This window comes from Protopterus annectens, chromosome 12.part0 (assembly GCF_019279795.1).
Source record: "Protopterus annectens isolate FY-2018-M chromosome 12.part0, PAN1.0, whole genome shotgun sequence".
NCBI lineage: Eukaryota > Metazoa > Chordata > Ceratodontiformes > Protopteridae > Protopterus > Protopterus annectens.
This window is the reverse complement of record NC_056746.1, coordinates 1,259,675,973-1,259,700,032: the sequence shown is the minus strand read 5'-3', so window position 1 is coordinate 1,259,700,032 and position 24,060 is coordinate 1,259,675,973. Positions and strand designations below refer to the sequence as shown.

Sequence of the window (24,060 nt, the reverse complement as noted above, 5' to 3'; positions counted from 1 at the left end):
ATGCGCACCAGTGTTTAATCATCTCTCTAAATGGCAGACTTCTTGTTCCCATTTATTTATTTTATTTTGCTTTTATTTACTGGGTTTGTCTGACTGGGTTTAGTCAAAAAAACTCTTTTCAGTGGAGGCCTGGGGAGAAAAGCTCCAGTGTATTACAAACATGTTTAAACAAACATTCAGTAATATACTTGAGCAGACATTAAGTAATATATGTTAGCAATTACACATTAATTTTCTAATCAGATCACATATGAAATAAAGGCATAAACAATACTTCTGCATTAGTAGATGAAGAGATGTATTAATGGGTTTCTTAAATAGATAATAGATCATGTGATTAGTGCTCAAAAATTCAAAGAAATGAGGGACGGAAGGTTCTAGGTAGGGCAGAAAATGTTAATATTGTAGTTAAGAGGTGGGGTATAAAGCATGTTCATAGATAATTATACATATGTTGCTAACATAAGGTTTATGCTAGAAGTATAGAGATGGGGTGAACAATGTCACAAAACTGTGTACATGGCTGGGAGATACTAGTAAAGATGTTTGGGTATTGGTGAGGACTGGTTGTGAGGCATAGACGTCTGAATGAAGACAAATGGTTTGACAGTGTGGCAAGCTGAAGGTACCAGTGGCATTATCCCAGAGATGTACAGGAGCAGATCCACTGACTTTGATAAATGAAGTTGTAGTTCTTTTTCAGATGAGTTTTCATTCTGAATGGATTTCTGTGGTAGTGGGTAAGTGGTTCCATAGTTTAGCTACACTATTTGGATGTAGAGCATCACCTGCAGTGTTAGATGATTTGGTTGTAGTGATTAATGATTTTTCTCTGGACTGTAAAGTTGTGTTCTATTAAGTTGTTAAGGGCTGACCAATTTCTGGCTTGTAGAGAGGTCTGTGTATTCTAGTTAGCCAAGAAATAGCTTTGTAATGTGATAGCTCTAAGGGTTTGGCAGTGGTATGTTCTGTTATAGTTTACTGCAAATTTGGCTGTTGTATTATAACATTGTTCATGTTTGGACAGTTGTTATACATAAAGGTTAGCAAAGATGGGGCAGCATAGAGGAGAGATAGCTGTAAGAAAGTAGAGCCTATACGTCATCTGGTAATGCCAGTGAGGTGGGTTTTTACTCTGTAAAATGTACCTATTTTTTATGATTTTTAATCTTTGTGATCCGTAGTGGTCAAATTTCAACTGCTCATCTAGGATTACACCCACTAATTTTGCGTAGTTTACTTGTTTTATCATGGTATTGTTGGCAGAGATGAATATTCTTTTAGTAGAAAGATGTTTCAGGTTCTTCTTTTGGCTTTTTCCCGGTTAGGGGTCGCCACAGCGGAACTCCGGTCCGCTAATGATTGGCAGTAGATTTTTACGGTGCCAGCCCAATGCCCAACCTTCAACGAGGGCACGCCCATTTACGCATGTCTTTCGAACGCCACTCGACCGCTGGGAGGACATGATGCTTCAGGTGAAGAACAGTAATTCTTTTTAAGGGTTTAGTAGTACTTGTGAATTATTTAGTCAAGTTTCATTTGATAAGAAGGCTTGATGAGTAGGGTCTTGAAGTTTAGAAAATGATTTGGTAGATTATGGTTGAGTTATTAGAGTACTGAACTTTGGCAGCATTTTTTGTAGCAGTGTAGATGATATGTTAAAAAGCAAGGGGCCTAGTATAAATCCTTGTGGGACACCAGTAGTTACAGGCAAGAAGATGGAGAAATCATTTTTCTATTTACTGCATGTGCTCTGTTTGAGAGGTAGCTGTGAAATCATTATATGGAAGAGCTGATGAACCCGAAGGATGAGAGTTTGTGTAACAGTGGTGGAAGATTGTATTAAAAACTTTTGATAAGTCTTCAAAGATGGTGGAGACTAAGATTCTGGCATTTCTGTGTCCTTTCGCAGTATTAACAAAATTCATCAAAGCAGTAGTTGTGGTGTGATGAGGACAAGAAGCAGTGTTGGGTTGAAAACAAAAGCTGGCTATCTATTAGATAGTTGAAAAGCTACGTATGAACACTTTTTTCTAATATTTTTAATAGGGGAGATAAAGTGACTACCGGCGTATAGTTTAAAATATTCCTATTGATTCTTCCCTTGTGCAGTGGAATAATTATCTTTTTCTTAGCAATGGGTCTTTATTTTCAGATGTGGGTCGATTTATTAGAATTGAAACTGGATATGCAGTAGCCTCAGGTGTTGTTTTAAGATACTCGCTAAGTAGGCTGTCAGAAGAAATTGTAGTCGGCTTAAATTTTCTGAGGTATGTTTGATGGTGTGTGTGGGAATTGGTTGGAAGGAGAAATGTTGAAGGAGGTCATTTGACTGAAATGTTGAAGGAGGTCATTTGACTGAGTAGGGAAATCAAGAGCTTGATTAGTCACCTAGGTGGTTAATGACAGTACTGAGGGAATTGGGTGACTATGGCATTGTAACAGTTTTGCATAGAGTAATAAGCTTTCTTATCCTTGGTGATGTTGTTATGTTAGGTTTCTTAATTGTCAGTATACTACTAAAGTAGGGACCGTTATATTTTTTGTCCAGACCTTCTGTGCTTTGTCTCTTTGTTTTATGACTATTTTTAGTTGTTAAGAAAGCCATGGGGCATGGATTTTCAGAGTGTATGGTTTATCAGTCTATTTTAACATCACCCAGTGTTATGGTTTCATGAGGAGTTTTTGAAGAGGTACAGCAGAGAATGTCATTCAGTGTTTCAGCATTGTTACCTGGGGGCATGTACCCATTTTTGCGACTGTCTTGTGAGTGTTTAGTTTTAGTATTGTTTGTAGGATTTCTGAGTTGGAGAAAGTTGGCAGGATATGGGGTAAATGGGAGATATCTAGTTAATTTTTGTGGAAAATAGCAACAACTTTTTTCTTGTCTCTTTCTAATCTGATAATGTTATAGTCTGGTGGGGCTGTCTCTTCATTTTTTGATTCCTGGTGGAGCCAGGTTTCTGTGTGAGCTAAGATGTCTGGAGTGTGTAGCGCTATCCATGCGTGCACTTCAGGAAGTTTGTTATGCAAGTTGATGTGGTATATATGAAGACCAGGGTGGGAGTGTGGGTGAGATGGTAACAATAAAGGAGCTGATGGGGATATGCTGTCTGGTGCTTGAATATGCTGAGCTGGACTTGGGTTTGGGTAAATGTCACCACCAAGTGTTAAGGATATGAAGATATGATGGTACGGGTAGTGGCATTTTGCTTGATTTTATGATTAATACCCAATTTGTGAGTAAATGGCTGTTGCTTTGGATAATTGTTCTTGAACAGTAGGTTGCATGAATGATGGTATAAATAGGGTATTATTGGGAGATGAGGTTTAAGAGTATTTTGCTTTGAGGACACAATGTAAGAGTTTTGTTGCAACTGTGAAGGTAACAGATGTTGGTAGAATGTTGTGTGCAAGTAGGAGAAGAGGTACTAGTGTGAGGAAATGTAGGAGAAACATGATTCTGAAATGTGAGAATTAGTGGGGTTTGAAGTTTAGAAAATGAGAATTGCAGTTGATAGGAAGTATGGAAAGTTTATTTGGGAAAAGACAATAATGAAAGAATGATAGATTGTTTAGTCTGCAAGTTTACTGGTGATTTTGAGATGTGTGAGTGTTTGAGTATAGGTATGGGGTATATTGATATGAATGAGGATGACTTAATGTTGATGTGAATGAGGATGAATTTATATGATTAAGAGTATCTTAACAGTATAAAATAGATATGGGTAAGGAAGGGTTTGTTCTTCTTTCGGCTTTTCTCAGTTAGGGGTTGCCACAGCGAAACTACGGTCCGCTAATGATTGGCAGTAGATTTTTACAGTGCCGAGGTGCCAGCCCAACCTTCAACGAAGGCATGCCCATTCACACATGTCTTTCGAACGCCACTCTACCACGGGGAGGACATGCAGACTCCACACAGAAGGCACTCCAGCCGAGAATCGAACGGGAGAACCTCTTGCTGCGAGGCGATAACGCTACCGCTGCACCAAAAAGTACTGATTTAAATGCTAAACATATAGAGAGGTTGTATGTCATGGGGGTATACGCAGTATAAAGAGATAAGGGGAAGAATAAGAGACCCATCCTGTCTTTGTATGTGAGCACCAGTCTTCCCAGCAACTTTACATTCAAGTACCCCCCCCCCCCCCCACACACACACACACACACAGCCATTACAGTATCCCATTACTTGGCTGTTTCTCCCAGTTACCATAAAAAAAACTATTTAAACCTGTTGGTGTGCATACTATTTTATTCTTAACATTTTGCAATGATTACAGAGAGTTGGATTTAATTTAAAACTTTTATTAAAAATTTTACACCAAAAACGCAGTCATTTGATGAACAAAACAAAGCAAAACACTCAAGACTTAGCCTTGGCAACAGTAAACTTCTCTTCCTTTCAAACACATGTTTATTGAAAATGCATCTAGCAGTCCATTAAACTGCACTCACCATGGGTTATTTTGCCATAAAAAGTGCCTTATCTATGTCTGGCAGTGCTGCAAAAAAATTAGACAGTGTGCCAAGAAGTAAGCGTCGAAGAGTGAATAGGATGTTAGGCAGGACAACCACTTTGATGCTTGAATCTTATTGAAAAAGAGCATCTTTTTCATGGACATCATGGTCAGTATTTTCTGGACATACTGAACATCTCTTTTAGTATTTGTCAGCAGGATTGCTCTGGTAAAAAGTAATGCCGATCCCCAAGTACTTGGTAGCAGTAGAGCAGCTGTATGAGCTTTCAGGCCTGGGTTACCAAGTGGGAAGATTGCTACATTGACTGATTCCTGTTACTTTAGATAAGCATTAAAGCAGGGTCAGTACTGGTTTTACCTGCTCCTCGAGTTTCTGATCCACACCTTACAGTCGTCTGCAAACTATGTTTTGAGAGGTATAGACACCCCCTGTATGTTAATCTTAATGTGGTTAAGATGCTCTTGTAGGTTGGAATCATAGGGTCATAGTTTCACATGCATGGCTAAAGTAAACAACAAAGGGGAGAGGGGGCATCATTAACTGGTGCCACACTGTATTTCAAAGAGAGAGAACTGTATGCCATTTGAAAACGCTTGGGCTGTAGGAGTAGTATACAGAAGTTTGCACCATTCAGTATATGGTTTTGGAAGGCCCATCTTATCCATAGAGAACCATAAACATTCCCCAAGTAATGGAATGAAATGCTTTAACGAAGTATAATAACACAACTGCAGCATTGTAATCACACTTGCCACAAGATGCTTGTATATTGAGCCAAGAGCGAATCAGGTCTGGGCTGCCTGCTCACCCTTTGAGAAATCCTTGGTGATTTTCCCCAGTAAGGTGAGATGCAATTGCTTTAACTCTTCTAGCTAGAATTTTGGAAAATTCCTTCAAGTCTGTTGGAAGAAATTAAATGAGCCTATAATTCCCCGGGTTGAGCTGCTCCTGTGATGGCTTGTGGAGCATAATTACTTTGGTCCGAATTACCTCCATTGGAATTTGGTTTTGTTTCATAACTTGGCCATAAAATTGTTGCAGTGGGCCTAAAGGTGTGATAGAAATCTGCAGTTAGGCCATCCAGACAAGATTTCCCTAGAGGAGGAGAATCTATAGCATGTTTTATTTCTGTCCCAGTAATATTTCCCGCTAACTTGTCAATGATTTCTTCTGGTATAACAGGAAACACCACACCCTCAAATTTCCTGGCATGTAGCCAGGAAAGCCTGAGGACTGAACATCTTCCTGATACAACTCGGTTAAAGTACTGGTTATATCCTTAGGACACACCACTACTTTGCCTGTTGCAGTTCACAAGCCATTGATTGCAACTTCCCTATGTTTTTCCCTGCACCTGAATGCTAAGATTTTACTCAATATTATCCCCTTTGCCCAGAAAAATAACCTGTATATGTCCCTCTTGGTTTGGATTTCATTATGTAGAAGTCTTCTTTGTTTCTCTTTTAATAAATGTAGGTAATGTGCCATTCTTTTGTCTAAACATTTCTCGTTTTGAATGCCTTCTTTTTTTTATGTCCTTCTTCAGTACCACCCTGTCCCTTCTAGATTGTTCTTTTCTTGTTCTTACAAAGTTCCGGGACCAATTCTGGTATGAGTCTTTAAGATCTTACCACATGGCCATTAAGCCTCCCCGGTTTGTTCATAACTTAAAAACTTCAGGCTCTGACTTTTGAGAGCATTCACAAACTTATCATTTTTAACAATAAAGGATCAACATTTCATTGTCTAAAAGGGTGATAATGTGGCTGAGGATGAAGTTCTGTTATGTCCTTGGCATGGTCTGAAAGGCCAGTGGCTCTAATTTCTAGTTCATCATTCAATATTAGTATCCTTTTACCAAGAAGCCACATCCAGGTGACTCCCCCCCCCCCGTAAAAATATAATTGTTAACCTGGGGATGGTGAACTCTTCAAATATCAATTAAGCCCAGGTCCTGCATAAAGACCAGTAATTCCCACCTAAGTTTCAATTGCCGGTCCGTCCCACAAGGGATCCAATCCATCCATGTGTCCAATATGATAGCCCTGCTTGAAGATTTCAAAGAATTAATTGCTTTGGCCAAAAACCTCAAGTCAGAGACCTCATCTGTGTTTGGTCCATAATAAATTACTAACAGTAGTGGACTTAATGGGGTGTCTGTCTTTAAAACTATCCACCTATCTCTGTTGTCTCAAATGTCCATGATAACCTGCCACCTAAAGTGGTTCTTAAATAAGATTGCTACTCCCCTTTTGGCATTTCTAGCACATGAAGCAAACCAGAGCCCTGGCTATTTGGTAAAGATGGCATTGGCAGCCACACTTTTAACCTTTGTTTCTAGGAGCAAAATAAAATCATAGTTATTTATTATTAGGTGCTAGAATATTGCTTTGGTTTTCCAATGTGATGACATACTCTTGGCATTCCAGCTAACCCCCTTAGGGGAAGACCTAGATTCACTTCCTCATAACTATACTGCCGAGGTAAGTCATATTGATATACTGCTGGTTTTGAATATGGGATTTTACAAACTTACAAAAGAAGGGGGGGGTTAATACAACCAAAAAAGGGGGTTAATACAACCAAAGAACAAGGTACTAATGAAGTTAAGTATTCTTGACAAATATTATAGTACTCCTCACTAAACTAATAGACTGCACATAGTTCTCTTATGTGATTGCATGGAGTAAAAAAAGAATAAAGAGAGAGAAACAAACCTTACATTGCTCAGATCACTACCAGAGGGAAGGAGATTTGCGCATGCTATTTGAGCTCCATTTACTCCACAGTCTGCAAATAGAACTCCCATTATAATTGAAATGACGATAGAGAACAGACAGACAACATTCAGTTTACAATAAACATATGAGACACCCATCTTCAAAAAGTATTGAGAGCAGTTTCAGCTTGCCTGTCCATTCATTCATTCCCTGCTGTAGGGTTTATATCCAGCGATAATTAGGGCTTAGCGCATCCACTCATTCATCAGGATGAAGGCAGCTAAATGACAATCAGGTCTTTGTACAATAAGGAATTTCGATTCACAAGGGAGAGTTGCCTTTTCTAGCAATATCAACTCAAGCCCCCTTAGTAGTGTCTCTTATCTGAATTTCAGGATGCAAGAACAAGAACCCATCAACTGCCTCGCATGTGGATGATTCCCTGTCTGATGTTAGCAGGTCATATTTGTTAGGAAGTTGGGATCAAGTCCTGAAAAGGGCTAATTTCATCTGTCCTCTCTACTACCCCCTGTATTTCTCGGAGTTCATCCTTGCTTTTCTTTTGGATAGGAGGTTTTGCAGGAGAACTATTTGGAGTACAGTCCCCTTTCTTTGAAGATTTGGTAAGGGCGCTTCTGCTTAGGAGTGCTCACAGCTCAGTCTTTATTTTATAATGAAATGCTCTACCTCTTTGGGGTCCTGGAAGGTAATTTGAGTATTGCTCTTGGTGAACACTAGGGTAGCTGAGTATTTAGTTGCACTTGATAACCTAGTTCTTTTCCATGGCAAAGATAGGGTGCAATTCCTTTGTGCTTTAAGTACATTGAGATGCTGTAGTCAGATGCAGCCCAAAGCAGATGACCAGCAGTTTTGAAGTTATTACCCAACTCTCTGGCTTTGTGAAGAATGTCTTCTCGTGTCTGAGGGGTCTAAGCATTTGATAATAAAATGTCAAGGCTTGTTATTACTCTTGAGCCTGGAGAGAATCCTCTGGGCCCATTCACTTACAGGGGGGATGTGTCTGAAGTTTTTTAATAGATTGCATTGGGTCCTGGCCCTGGACATTTTATGGCAATCCAATGAACCATATGTTATTCTGGCAAGTAAGATTCTCTATGTCTTCCACTTGACTGTACATGCAGTGCCTGTTAATGCAAGTTCTATATATTCTGGGAGTGTTTTGATGTCATTGCATGCTGCGTGGCTATCTCCTCCTTCTGCTGGTGGAGCACCTCTTGTATGGCAAACTGTATTTCATGGTTAACCTTGATTGCCTTAATTTGTTGAAAGTCTGTCACTGCACCCTGCATTCGTTTAGTAGGTTCATTGATCAAGCATTACAAAGCTAGCGGCTCTTCTGTGATATTGATTAGTTTGGTCATCTTACTAGGAGAGAACTCTCCTTCTATAAGATAGACCATTCCAGTGTTATACTAGAGCAGATACATGCACCAGGGAGTATCCAGGAGTTTAGATAGTTTAGACATGCAGATTTATATTGACTATTAAAACGTTGCTGATAATGGTATCAAGGTTGTTGTCTAGAGCATTTTCTTTTGTGGTAAAATAACCCCACAGTGCAAAGTTGATCTCTGTCGCAAGTCTTCCTTAATGCATGTACCTGGGTGCTCCCCCCCTAACAGATACTATATTTTCAGCAAAGGCAACAAGTAGTGCTGCCTTTTTTCAACTCAAAAAGTAACATGAAATATATAACTTCTTTTAGGTACTGATTTTAATGCTAAATAAAATATACAGTTGTTTAAGTTGTGTTATGTAATTTTTCTTGTTGATTCTGTCATCCACATTTCCACCTGACTACAGCCCAGCCGACCTGGGTTCAATCAGTGGCTCAGACGACTAACAGAGCAGCAGAGAGGGATGAGCAGCTCTGTGGGCATTCCCTGTAATGATCCCTGGTGGAGGCTGGGGACATCACGATGAGGGTGCATGGACCAAAAGAGGTGAAAGGTTGATGGACATTGCTGAACTGCTGTAGACATGGGAAGATACGTCACATGTCCCCTTTGCAAACCTGCCCCTCAGGCACAACCGTAATGTCACATGGGGAGGGGGTTGTACAGAGGTAAGAATATCCCCTGTCTGAATGGACCTGACTAGACCCCCCCCCCCGAGGATGCCCTTAGGATGTGTGCTGGCCCCATCTACATCAGAGCAAGTCCAGGGGGCACAAGGAGATCCCAGTAGACCTGGTGATGGATGTGTGGCACTGGGTATTAAGACATAAGATGATGCAGGGAAGAAGAAAGTGCTCCAAAAAAAGCCTCCTGTCCTAGAGCTGAGTTTTTAGTCTGCTTATAACTTGATAGAGATGTCAGCACCAGAAACTGACCTATCAGAGTTTCGTAAAGGTGTGGGGTTCATTAAAGATCTTGTCTTAAGATGCAAAACCACCTTTTGTTTTAGTGTTTGCATGCATTTTTATACATGTAAACTCTTTTTTATACAAAAACAAACTGTAATTACACACTCATTTATAAATAAAATGTTTTTAAAAATTGCTTCTAAATGTGGAAGACTAAATGTACTGAGCCCCATTTACGGCATGAATATTAATGGGTGGGCAAAAAGCAATTACATCACCTGAGGTTCCAACTGTAATTATATTGGATTAGCATAGGTAAATAATTGTAAATTAGTTGTGTACTTACTTAACAGTTTGGCAAAAAAAGAATTAATATTTTTCCACCAAACTGCTAATTTAACAGTTTAGCAATCACATAAACAATTTACAATTACCTACATATGCTAATCCAGCATAATTAGAGCTGGAACCTAAAGTGACATAAGCACCTCCTGCCCACACATGAATATTCATGCCATAAACATGGTTCAATACGTTTTCTCTTCTGTGTTGGAAGCAATATTTTAAACTTTATATTTTTCTAAAGGCTGCACAATTCAGTTGTTTTCATACAGAAAAGTGTTGGTATCCATAAAGATGCATTGCAAACACTTTTTGTTATGAAAAGAAAAGTTTGTTTTGCGCGTTTAAACATGGCCTTTAAGGATAAGTGATTTTTCAAAGCTACACATGTCACTACCATTGTATGATTCTAATATGCTGCTGGTGTGTTTTTGATTCAATAATATACCTAAGAGTAGAAGGAAAGGATTACTTGTAAGTGACAGTTGAGAGGAGAACATGGCCAAGCTTTGCCTAATCCCAGGCTATATATCCTTTGAATGATTGAGGCTGTCAGTTTTCTTTGGTTTAGATGAGGAAGGGTGGAGAGAGTTTTTGGTCATGATCCCATGATGGATATATTGTAGTACATGGTTAAATCTAATATGTATAAAATGTACTTTGCATTCACATATACCTTGGCTACTTGATTGCTGTTATGTCACTCTGTCTATAAAGTACTGTTTGTCTCATTGTTCTGCTGACTACTGAATATATCATTTCATTGATTATAGTGTTCTGATTGTTCTGGTAACAACTGAGTGTTCTGATGCTTACTAAATGTAATTTTTCATTGATTGTACTGCACCATCTTTACTTGGACAATTTGGGATGTCCTTTTACTGTTCTGAATGTTCTGATGACAACTGAATGTTCTGTATCAGTGATTGTACTACAACAAGTTTATTGTACTACTGTTTGTGCTTCTGGTCTGGGTAGGGTTACCACCTGTCCCACGTTGCAAGGGACAGTCCCTTTTTGGGTAGTTGTGTCCTGCAAAAAACTTGTTAAAATGGCAAATGTCCTGAGATATTAGGACAAAATTATTTCCTATATTTTATGTAATAGTTGCATAAAACAGTTGTCCTGTATCTGAAACACCTAAATGTTGTAAGAAACAGAATATGCAACTAAAATGCTACAAGAATAAGCTTTTATTTAGTCAAAGAAGTGAAGTTCTGTCCTTTGTACTGGCCCATGGGTATGTTTCAGCCTGCCAAATCTGACGTTTGTACCAAAATGTCCCACTTTGGGCATTTGTAAAGCTGGCAACCCTAGGTCTGGGTTATGTCTAAAAACGGTCCAGGGACCTGTTCACTTGCCTAGATAACAAGCATTAAATAAATAGATAAAAATAAACTAGTTGCATTGAACTCTGAAGCTTTACATATTTTACTGACTATTGCTACAGTACTTCAGATTCACACTTCATTTATCTGTGACTTTTATTATATTTCTTCTCAAATTCGAAACACTTCAGATGAAGTTTACCCATTTAATGGTGTTCTGGAAGGAAGAGAAGAAACTTGTTGCATCACGCGTTCTGATTTCTAGGAAAAGGTTCACTTTACTTTGACTATAAGTAATAGTAACATGCTAATAGTGCTGTTATTTTAAAATATATATAATTATACTTAGATGGCTGTTTATTATTAGTTTAACTTTTGTATATTTTTTTTACTTTCAGTTACCTCCTGAATCCTTTCACAATTCTGTCCTGTGTGGCTAAATCGACATGTGGTATTACCAACGCCATCATTGCTCTCTGCATTTTAACTACTGTACATGGTAAGAGCTTGCAGGCAGGAGTATTTCAAAAGAATGAAAGCAATTTTTCAGATATGGATGTCATGCTTTTGTTTAGTGCTTGGACTTTCTACCACAGCAAAAGGAACATAGATGGATACCTCAAAGGCTGAGACTTTCAACTACATGATAGTGGTACTGCAAAAACAAAAAGATGGAGTACCCACACGGTGTGGCACTTCAAGATTTTTACATGGAGACAATGGTAGTTCAAGGGATGAATTTCTCTAACACTTTTAATAAGACAATAAAATACTTTTTTCTAGGACAGGATAGACAAGAGATGAGTGGTTTATTGGTAACTTGCATAACTTTCAACAGCTAATTTGGAAAAGTGGTAATATTTTTTTCACAATAACTGTGTCTTAGTTCATTTTTTTTTCCTTTTCTCATTTCTGTTTTCTTTCTTTTCTTTTCCTTATTGTCTTTTATATAGAAAGGATTTTGTACTGAAAAAAAAATCTCATTCATAGGATTCTAATAGTTGTCTACACTACCTTAGGAAGAAAAGCTGTGTGTTAAATTCCCAGAAAGTTAATTTGCTAGTAAGGTGTGACAGGGTATGTGTTGTGAAATATTAGTCTTTCTGTGAAATGAAGCATAATACAGAGCAAGTATTTCTCTTGCCCCAGAAGAAATTATGCATAATCATAAGTGCATTTCATGTGCTAACATTTGAACATCACTGTCTTATCAGGATTCAAAGAAGTGAATCATGGTACTCTTGGAGGCAGGGCATATAGTCACTATCTTGCTTTCTTGAATAGTTCTGTGCTCAGGACTAGCACATAGCTCTGTGTTGCTTAACAGCATTGCACAACACTACTGTGTAAGGCAGTAATATGCTGTATAGCTTGCCATACCAAGTAGCTGTAACAAGCTACTTGCAGTAGCGGCTGGTGACTTCAAAGCATAGGAGAGACAGCAGGAAGCAAGTGCATAGGTGAGGATAACTAGAATGGGATGAAGATATATTACTGCAGGTTACTGACTATCTTCCTGTGAGTTTTCACTGGCAGACTACTTTGGCACCTACTCATTCTAGCCACTTTGACAGTATACACCTCAGATGTCCAGTTGTAATCAACAGAGCCAGCATTAAGTGAAATGGAGCCCTAGACAAAGGACTTAATTATACCACCCCAGCTGTATACTAGTCCCCCTGTCACACCCCCAACACCCCTGTGGTTTATCCCATCCTAACCTCACAATATCATCCAGCGTATTTCTTTCTTTCTTGTCTATCACACTTTGGATTATTCTTTAGTGTTTTCTCCATCCTATCAACACACCTTAACTAGCCAGAGCTACACTGTAGTAACTGTGGAAAAGATCCTGGCTAAGCCAGGGAATTTGAGGCCACTAGGACCCTAGAGGCCATGGGGTTCTACATGCTGTAAGGTACATTTTGGAGATTTTTTCAGTATTTTGCTCCAGTGATTACCTGAAAATGTTATGACTAAGGAAAGAAATTCAGTCTTACCTTTTGTGCTTTGAAGGAAGAAATACGTTGGATACATAACTTATACCTGGAAATAGTGCCCCTCCCCCCATAAAAAGATATTTATCTTCTGTGGGTGTGTGTCTGGTATTAGATTCAGATGAAAATGAAATAACATATGGTCACAGGCATATATTTCAAGTTGTTGTCATACCTAGAGACAGAATGCCTCTTGACCCCTACCCCAAAAGATAGCCATTTTCAGTGTAACCCCTCTGATTTTGGACTGGGACAAAAGTGAAAGAACATTTAGCTGCAACAACACCCACACACACGTCCTTTTTTTAATCAAAGAAATTGAAACTCAGTGCACTTCTGACTACGTAATGTTAGTGTATAATGTCATCTCTGGAGCTCAGAACTCCGTAACTAGTCAGGTTGGTTGCCATTATCTAATTCAGCAAGTTTGATTGAAGTTTGCTACTGTGGTGTCCTTGTGTGACTGTGGTTCTCTAGTATTGAGACACAGTGCACAGAATAGGCCGCACTTGAGGATGTAGATCCTACAGTAGAGTCAAACTCTACCAGTATCACAGACCAAATTGGGCATATAGAAAATATTTTAAACATTTTATAATATTATCCTGGATGCACAAAGTAAAAATAAATCCAATTCCTTTTTGGTGCAGAGGATAAGCATTTAATGGTAATGTGCTGGTTATATAAAATTACTATGAATCTAGTTAATTTTTTTGTATTTCCTTTTGTTGAACTAAAGCATAGTTTATTAAGCAATGTAGCATTGTGTAGTGATACCTCTGAGGACTAAGTTGGCAAGTTGCTGTTTTCACTGGCTTCTGGGGCAGCACAATACATGAATATGACTTTTTCTGAGGTGTATTTGAAAGTCCCAACCAGTTCTTGAATAAGCTGTCGACATGTTCCTCCTCTGTTTCTAGTCTGTCTGTACCTGTCCAGTGCATCTTATTCCAAAGTGTGGTATGAAAATAGCTAATGTGCCTCCGGAGAGCTATTTCTCTTCCCAGTCTTCTTGAGCATTTACATGTGCCCTCTCATTCAGCCTCTATCATAAGACTGCTCAATATCTCCAGGAAAGTAATTAGCCTGAAGCAAGCATTGAAGCACACCTTTGACAAGTTTAGCCTGAGTAATAAACTCAGTTCTCCAGTGGGACTACTTTCTGCAATCTCAGTGTCTTCAAATGTCCATGGCAGTTTTTGCTTTGAATTTTTCAGGCTCAGCTATTTTGCTGTTTTCAAATTGAATTTATGTAGGGATGGTGCTGTTCTATTTAACCTGTTCTGTAGCATGTCATGCCTTTCCTGGGTAAAGAGGTTGCCTCCTCCTATTTAAGATCCATGTCTTCTTGCCTTGTGCTTTATGCTGGAAAAAGTGTCTGTAGTCAAGCCTGCAACCTCATGTGATCTTAAGTTCCTGCTCTGGAAATCTTTTTTTCCATTTACTTGTTACTTCAGCTTTCTGACTTTCATAAATGCAGGTACTTATGTCTGAACAGCCATACCTTCACCTTTTACAACAATATGATGTCATTCAGGATCATTCCTAACTCAGAAGCAGATGAGGCTTATAACTAAAATCTCAGTTTACCTGCCTTCAGGTTCCCTGAATACATCATGAATGAGAAATTGTTTTCACTTGTTGGGCATTCTGAAACCCGTAAGACACTTACTACTCTCAATTATACCTCTAAGCCTCTTTGCTCTAAAAGTATGGACAAAGCCAAAAATAATGGGGGGGGGACAAAGCCCTACAATCAGGAACATATTTTAAATATTGCTCTTATAAACCTTGAAAATTGATAGAATTATAGGATTGTATTAAAATGCATCTTGTGAAGGATCAGAAGTCTGAAACTCAATTGTCTGTATTGATTTAGTGAATTCAGTTCACAGTTATTTGCCAGAAAACCACAAATTTTATGAAGAGCAGACCAATGGTATAACCCAAAAATCTGGCCATTCTACAAAACTTTGGACAGGTGATAGGTATGGTCTTAAGGTACACTGTAAAGGTTGTCAGCTGTTTGTCATTTTCAGCAAGAGGCAGAAGACCTTGCTTGTATTTGTGTCTTGTTGTTTTCAGACTCTTGGCATTTTTTTATAGTTCATTATGAGGTAAACCCTATGACACAGATCTCTTTTTCTGATTCTTCCTGTCTCCATCATAAGGTGGTCCAGGGATAAAACCCTGAGGGCTGTCAGAAGAAAAAATTCAAGTGAGTCACATCTGCCTCAGGTGATGAAAATGTCCTTTATTAACTGCCAACCAGATTACAGCAACATGTTGGCCAAGATGATCTCAATCTGATCAGCTTGGTTACTGACATAAACTTTTATACTTTCCTGTTACTAGCCAAAATAGCTTTTGTTACATTTGACAGTTGGCTATGAAAAGCTGACAGTTGACAGTTGGCTATGAAAAGCATCTAGGATCACAATTTACCTCAGAAAAGAATGTTTTACTTCAAAACCACAGCTAGTGTAGAATGTTTACCTCAAAACCACAGTGGTAGCTGGAATCTTCCAGAGCCTGCCTCAGTATTCAGAAGTATAGAAAACAGGTGTTATTCAAGTTCATAAGCAAACTACATCTATCATAGATAAAGCCCATCTTTAATAAACATGGTTCAAGGACCTTTTCTTACCAACACTTCAGCAAATAGCATATTCATTTTGCTAGATGGGAGAAAGAGACAAATAATAATAATGTGTTTTAAAACTTTTTCTCTTAACATTTCCCCCCTCAAAACACTTTTATTTGTCTTTTTATTTCAGCAATATATGGTAAAAGCTTAAGCTTTTCTTTGCATACATTACTTCATTTGCAAGACAAACTTTTAAACTTCAAAACATTTGCAAAAGTCACATTTCAATGTATTCACTTTCACCAGTCTGTTGCAACTGCTGGTACATCGTCTTCGTAACAGCAGTATCAACCAGTCTTTGTAGAAGACCTCTGATACAGGGTATACAACAGCAACCACATACCACCACGATAGCCACAGCGACTCCGACGGACACCAGGAAACTGCTGATGAGATGACTCCATTTTCCAAACCACGCTTGTAGAAAGTCTGTAAAGGGATTATTTACCCTAGAGTTCTCTGCCAATTCTTCGGATAACATCTCCAAACCTTTCAAAGCTCGAGTGATGCTCCCATCAGGGGCAGTGTTATTCGGAATATATGTACAACAGAAAGTCCCAAACATCCTGCAAACTCCTCATTCTTTGGCCAGGAGCATATCCAACGCAATTCGATTCTGCCATGCCACCTGCGAAGTGGCCTCCAGTTGTTCAGCAATACCTTTTAATGCATCTTTGGTATAGTTCACAAAACGCTGCTGGTTATAGTAAATGTAGTTGATCCAGTCTACATTCTTATTGGGTTGAATCCAGACAAAGGTTGAAATCACTGAACAGACAGGTCAATGACCATTCAAAAAACACCAGGCTGAAACGGATAGCTAAAATAGAACCACAGATTTATTGAATATTCCTTGAAGCGCTTTTCGTCTGCTTCTTAAGCAGACTTCTTCAGATATGGTATTCTGGTGTTTTTTGAATGGTCATTGACCTGTCTGTTCAGTAATTTCAACCTTTGTTGGATTCTCACAACTGTTTCAGTGGTGTGTTTTAATAGTTTCTTCGTGGAAGTGTTGCTTTTGCTAGTATGAATCCAGACAAAGATGGATTCAAAACCAGCTGCTATTTGGTTTATTGCTTTGTATTCATCAGGCACGCCTCTTGGTACGCCAATGCTATCGATGTAGACACTGCTATCGAAGGATTGCTTCGGTGCCTCTCTTTTTCTCTTATTCAACCACCTCGGCTTTATTTCAGGTTCTCTTACGAAATTGCTTGCTGGAACTGGGAAAATGTAGAATGGCAGAATTAACTTTGCAAGTGCGAATCATAAGCCTTGATCTGAGTTTGTTGTCTCCACATAACCACCAAATGTCTGCTAAACTATGAGTTTGGTTTTCCAGAAATGGATTTCCATTGCCATTCACAGTAACATTGCAATAATTCTGTCCCATATTGCCATAATTCTTTCCTGTGCCATCTCTGGAAATGCACATATACGAACCTGGATAAGAGATTGCTGTAGGCGGTTTCTCAACTTTGCTTATGACTGGAAAACGCTGGGTTTCATCTTTGCATTTATCTTCGGTTTTGTTGAAGAATAACTTTAACAGACACGTCAGATTACCTTCAGCTTGCATCAATGGGACTGTCACTAGTTGCTGTTTACCTTCAGCACAAGAAACACAGTTCTCACGATGTGCCTCTCGGGTACTATATCTAACCCAAGATAACCATTCATTATGATGTACGAATCCAGTCTCGAGTAACAATTGTTCTTCTTCTGTGAAGGCAAATTCTGCTTTACGTGTAGCATTTTTAAGGCTTTGTACTTTTAAGTTGGAGAGTCCCCAAAGGATCAGTTCCAATTGGAAGAGACACTCCGATTCCATAAACTCCTGAATCACTTTCTTGTGATGACACAATAGTTATAGTAATTACTTCAGTACCTTGGAAATGCGCAATTTTTATTCTTTGTTGCCTGCTCTTATCTTTCTCTGGTATCACTGCACCACTTGTTTCCCATCCATTCACATCTGTTGACCACCAAACATTTGACCAGGACGCACAGTCTCTATTGCACAAGTATTTTGCAAGAGTCAGGAAACCATTACTGTTCCATTTAGCACAGTCCAAAATTCCTTCACAAAGTTTTACTTTGAACATAGTAGTAACACCTGTTTGCGCTTGCAGCACCACCATTCCTTTTTCTCTCACAACTGTTCCTTCTCGTATGGACATATTTACTTTCGCCACCAAAATCATCATCACGTAACAGTTCAAGTACCAGTTGAACATGGCCATCCTTCCTTTGTAGTCAGACTTTGCATTCAGGGGTCCGATGGAGTCTGACCAACATCAATGGTAGAAGGAAAAGTCTTAAGTTTTTTACAGTGGGTGATATGAATCCACAAAGTCCTCTCTGTGATCTTTACAGCCGTAGGTGTCGAGATAAGTACTTGATATGGGCCTTCCCACCTGGGGGATGACCAGTTCTTTCTCTTCACAATTCGGATCCACACCCAGTCCCCGGGTGCCACGCTTAACAAGGCTTCACTTCTGGAATCTGCAAAGGAATCATTGGTTACAAGAGACTTGACATTTAGCAGCTTCTTCATATAATCCGCCAGATCCTCACCCCCCTCACGTTCCGCTGGCAACAATCCTTGCCACTGCGGGACGTAATATGGTCTCCCAAACAAAAGTTCAAATGGTGTAAGTCCTTTGTAGGAGGGTGAGATTCGCATGTAGAGGAGTGCCAAAGGAAGGCACGCAGTCCAGGATCTATGCGTTTCTGCCATCAGTTTGCGGAGCTTACTCTTCAGGACACCATTGTGTCTCTCCAACAGTCCAGCTGACTGCGGATGGTAAGCACAATGGTACTTGAGATCAATTTGAAACACTTGACCCAACTTCTGCACAATCTGGTTTACAAAATGAGACCCATTATCACTATAAATGCGCCTTGGAAGGCCAAATCGGGGAATTATTTCTGTAGTCAAAAGCTTAGCTACTGTGTGTGCATCAGGATGTTTTACTGGAAAAGCTTCTACCCACTTAGAAAAAGCATCAATTATGACTAGACAAAACCTTTTTCCCTCTGAGGGTGTCAACTCAATAAAGTCCATACAGAGTGTGTAGAATGGATATGGAGGGGTAGGGAATGCCTGCTGAGATTTTTTAACTCCTCCCTGAGCATGATACTTTGCACATAATAAACAAGATAAACAGAATTGCTTTGCATAAGTTGAAAACCCCTTACACCAAAACACCTTAGACACTATTTGAACCATTGTCTGTACTCCTACATGGGCAGGTCCATGGCTCTAAATCATTGTCATGTAAAAGCAAATCATTTTCTTGAGCTGCCTCTTTTGCAGCCATATCAGTAAAAGCATTTCCCCTGGAGACAGGATCTTTTTTGTTAGTATGTGCGGAACATTTACATATCGCTATCTGGAGTGGTAATTGCACTGTATCTAACAACTGTAAAATTAAAACTCTGTGATTTATTGGTTTGCCTATCGCAGTAACCATTCCTCTATTCTTCCATTGTTGAGCGAAAACATGCACAGTAGAGAAAGCATATTGACTATCTGTATAAATTGTCACTTTTTTACCCTCCCCTAAGGTACAAGCTCGAGTCAAAGCCACCAACTCAGCTGCTTGGGCAGAATAAATGTTTGACAATCCTTTTGTTTCCAAAACTTCAGTTTCTGTGGTGACTGCAATACCCTACTAGTGTTTTTCCTACAGTGTCCTTCTTTGCTGATCCGTCTACAAACAAAACAAGATCAGAATCTACCAACGGAATATCCGTTAAATCTGGTCGGGGAAGTACTTTGTCATGAATGCTCTCTAAACAAACGTGTGGAGTACCTTCTTCTGGAGTCGGCAAAAGTGTCGCCGGATTAAGAGTAGTACATCTTTCTATGGTCATATGTGGCTGTGTCAGCAGCACTGTCATACATGACAAATGTCGACTAGGAGATAAAAAGGTTATCTTATCTTGCAAAAGTATGGTAGCTACTGAATGTGGAACTCGCAATTTTAATGGGTGAAGCAAAACTAATGATGCTGAGACTTGCACTGCCATGGCGGCTGCCACTACAGCTTGAACACAATGTGGCAGTGCCCTTGCAACAGGATCTAATCTGGAGGAATAAAAAGCTATCGGTCTCTGTTTATCCCCATGTACTTGTACCAGAACCGAAGTCGTATATCCTCCCTTACAATCAACCATTTGTACAAACTGCTTAGAATAGTTCGGAAAACCCAAAACAGAGGATCCTGCTATCAATTGCTTAATTCTATTAAATGTTTGTATTGCCTTATCTGTCCACTGTATATTACTTTTAGCTGCCATGGGAGTGTCATAGATCAGCGCGGTCAATGGCCCTACTTCTTCAGCATAGTTAGGAATCCAACTTCTACAAAAATTAGTCACACCTAAAAACGACATCATCTCCCGCTTAGTCGTAGGCATAGGTGCTTCAAGAATTGCTTGTTTTCTTTTATTTTCCAATTGTCTACCTTCCTGCAAGATTAAATAACCCAAGTACTTTACTTGTGCTTTCCACAATTGTAACTTTTCTTTATTTACCTTATGTCCTTGCTCAGCTAAAAAACTAAGAAGAGCTAGGGTATCCTTTTTACAACTTTCCTGCATGGGTGAGGCCAATAAAATATCATCTACGTACAACAGGACCTGGCTTCCCTCTGGGGGAACAAACTGAGCTAAATTCGCAGCCATTTCTTGTGCGAATATTGTCGGATTCTCACAATAACCTTGTGGCAATCTGGTGTATGTGTATCTTTTACCTTGGAAAGTGAATGCAAACCAAAATCTACTCTCCTTGTGTAGTGGTATGGAGAAAAAAGCATTGCTTATATCTATGACAGAAAAATATCTGTGCTGAGGTAGTAAATCATTAAGTAATGTATAGGGGTCAGGGACCACCGGTGCTCTTGGGATCATGGCTGAATTAACTGCTTGTAAATCCTGAACCAACCTCCATGACCCATCCGGTTTCTTTACAGGAAACAACGGAGTATTGCAGGGTGAATCTGGGCATTCAACAAGAATTCCTACCTGTTTTAGCTGTTCTATAACTGGTTTAATTCCTTCCTCTGCTTGCTTACTTAGTGGATATTGGTGCTTACGAGGTCTAAAACCTGACTTTGCAGTTATACAAACTTCACCTGCTGTTTTCATCAGTCCCACATCCCCTTTACCTTTTGACCATAAATCTACAGGCAAGGCACTTAACGCACTATCTTCCTCTTGAGTTAGGAGGATTTGTCATGCCATTTCTGTTTTGTCATCCCTGAGGTGCACACTTGGTCATGCCCAAGTCACCCAATTTAATCTTTGTACCTGGATCTGTTGATCTTTCAGCTGACTTTGACATTGTGTTCCAAACCGTTACCTTTTTTGCCAAATCTACCCAATGTGTCCCCACTGCTTTAGTAACTGAAACATGCGGTCTATAACTTGAGCGATATAAAGAACTCATTTCCTTAGTCAAAGTACAGGTTACTACTGTATTACCTTGCGTATCCCAAAACATATCATTCAAAATTATCCTTGCACACTTGTGCTTAAAGAATTCTTTTTCAAATTCTTTATCCGGACCAAGGGCCTTATAGAACATTGTACAATGCAAGTGCGCCGCAACCTGTGGTGACCCACTCCTAGATTTACTTAGAGCTAGATTGATCAACTCTGTATCAACCCTCCCCGGGCCGTCTGAAATCAAGTCAAATTCTTTATCCGGACCAAGGGCCTTATAGAACATAGTACAATGTAAGTGCGCCGCAACCTGCGGTGACCCACTCCTAGATTTACTTAGAGCTAGATTGATCAACTCTGAATCAACCCTCCCCGGGCTGTCTGAAATCAAGTATCTGGACCAGGGGCCTTATAGAACATAGTACAATGTAAGTGCGCCACAACCTGCGGTGACCCGCTCCTAGATTCACTTAGAGCTAGATTGATCAACTCTGTATCAACCCTCCCCGGGCCGTCTGAAATTATCTGGACCAAGGGCCTTATAGAACATTACAATGTAAGTGCGCCGCAACCTGCGGTGACCCGCTCCTAGATTTACTTAGAGCTAGATTGATCAACTCTGTATCAACCCTCCCCGGGCCGTCTGAAATCAAGTCTAGGCTATACCAGTAAAACAAGTCTAGTATTCCCTGTACTACTAAGCCATCCGCTAACCTTTTTGCCCCAATACCCTTAGGTGTGGGAATTGCTGCTATTCCAAACACATGCATCAAATCTCTTCCCAGCAAATTAACTGGACAAACTTTTGCTATAATTACCCTACACCTAACAGTTTTGTTTGTTTGCGGATCTGTGAACAGTAGAGGATGAGACAGTGGTTCCTTATAAATTTTCCCGTTTGCCGCTTTTACAAGGACAAACTCATCTGTTTCACAGTTCGGAGGCAGAACTGCGGGACCCAAAAGTGTACGCGATGCACCTGAATCACATAAAAACTCCACCTTTTGTCCCTCAACCAAAAAATCTCTATCATGGGTTTCTGATCTAGATGCATAGCAATACCCAAATTTGCCAGGTTTATGACTTCACAGTCACAATCCCGTCCTTCCGTTAGAATGTTTCTGACATTCATCGTAGAGAGTGTCTGCCTCTTCACTATCCCCATAATGAAGATGGCGCCTTTCTTTACTATCATATAGTCATGCGGAGCCTTTGTTCGTAAGCTGTGGGGGATGTTGCCACTCTTCATAGTCGGCAGCGAAGTGCCCACGTCTACCGCATTTAAAACATTCTCCACGTTTTAACCTTTCCCTATAGGCTGAATGTCCACTTGGTTCATTTAACGTGTCCCATTGTAGGCCTCCACGTTTTTTTACGCCACCACGGCGCCCTTGCCCCCTTTGGTCCTGTACTAAGAATATACCACCATCATCCCCTACTGCCAACACTTGTACTTTCTTTTTCTTTGTTAGATTAAAATGTCGCTCAGCATGCCATGCATATTCAAACAAAGGCTGCAGTCTACATGTTCTGTGATCTACCATGTGCTTAGTAATAAAACTACTTATCGGAGCCTTATAACCTTTAAGAAAAGCATTTTTTAATTGCTGTTCATACGGGCTATCATTAGTCTGATCCTGCGGAATCATCATTCCACAATGGTTATTGAACACGTCTGTCAGTCTTACAATATAATGATCTACAAATTCATCATCATTTTGAATGCACTGATTTATTACTGTCCAATCTGCTCTTGGACGCCACTTATCAGAAATTCTCTAACAGATCAGTGACTCGTGTGTCTAACACCCCAGAATTATGCTTTAATGTAGTGCCGTCATCTGCCTTACATGTCCAAGTACCACAAACTAAGTGCCAATCTGGACCTAAGATTTGTCGCACTACTTGTTCTACTTCTAAACCATTTAGTTGATAACTTAAACGCATACCAACTATGTTCTCAGAAAACTTTTGAAAATTAACCTTGGGGTGAGGAATACCATCCGTAGCTCGTTTTATATCCTCTCTAGTCCAGGGACGATAAACTAAAATAGTTGGTTCTTGTCCAACATCTCCTGCTTGTGGGTTTGCAACTTGTATTAAGGGAAGAGCTTCTGAATGGTCAGAAAGTTTAATAGCCCAATGTCCTTGCCCTGCTGGTCCTGACCTTAACTGCATAGGTTGGTCTACCTGTTGCAAAGCAACCTTAGGTACTACGGGAATTTGTGGGTAAATTGGAGGGGTCACAACATTTCCTTGAGCAGCTAATAACCCACCCTGCTGTACAGATCCCACATAAACAGACTGATATTGAGGAGGTTTCCCCGGTATGGCAGCAGCAATTTCACCATACAGTGGGGCGGTTGCCTGCCTTTGTACTGCACAAACTGTGTGCTCATCCTCCTTATCTAAAAATAAAGCTACTTTTCCACTTGGCACCAGTGATCCCTTTTGATTTATTTTCTCTTTTTCCTGACACTGTTTTTCTTTTATAGCTCGTTTATTTGCTTCTTCTAACCATTTTTGTGCTTGGGGAAATCCCAATTGTCTTTGCTTTTAGTTCTAGTTCCTGCATCTCTTTTCAAATCTCTAACCAATTTTGCACAGGCATTCTTATTCAGTGTACCATCAAAATCATATTTCAACTTCCACTTCTGAAAAATTTAACATTATTTTTGTTTAAACTTTTCATATACTTAGCATCAACATTTAAACAGACATCACTCTCACACTTGCAGCAACTTGAACCCATGTTTTCCTAGATTTT

The 24,060-nt window shown here is 39.6% G+C and overlaps 1 protein-coding gene across 1 annotated transcript in view; it reads left to right on the top strand.

The window, feature by feature from the left end:
• The window catches only part of PIGU (phosphatidylinositol glycan anchor biosynthesis class U), a 591,944-nt gene that overhangs the window by 233,158 nt on the left and 334,726 nt on the right, over positions 1-24,060 (top strand). Inside the window, exon 6 of the mRNA XM_044090281.1 lies at positions 11,597-11,697. Within this exon, the coding sequence (XP_043946216.1) occupies positions 11,597-11,697 (101 nt within the window). The remainder of the gene's footprint in view (positions 1-11,596; positions 11,698-24,060) is intronic.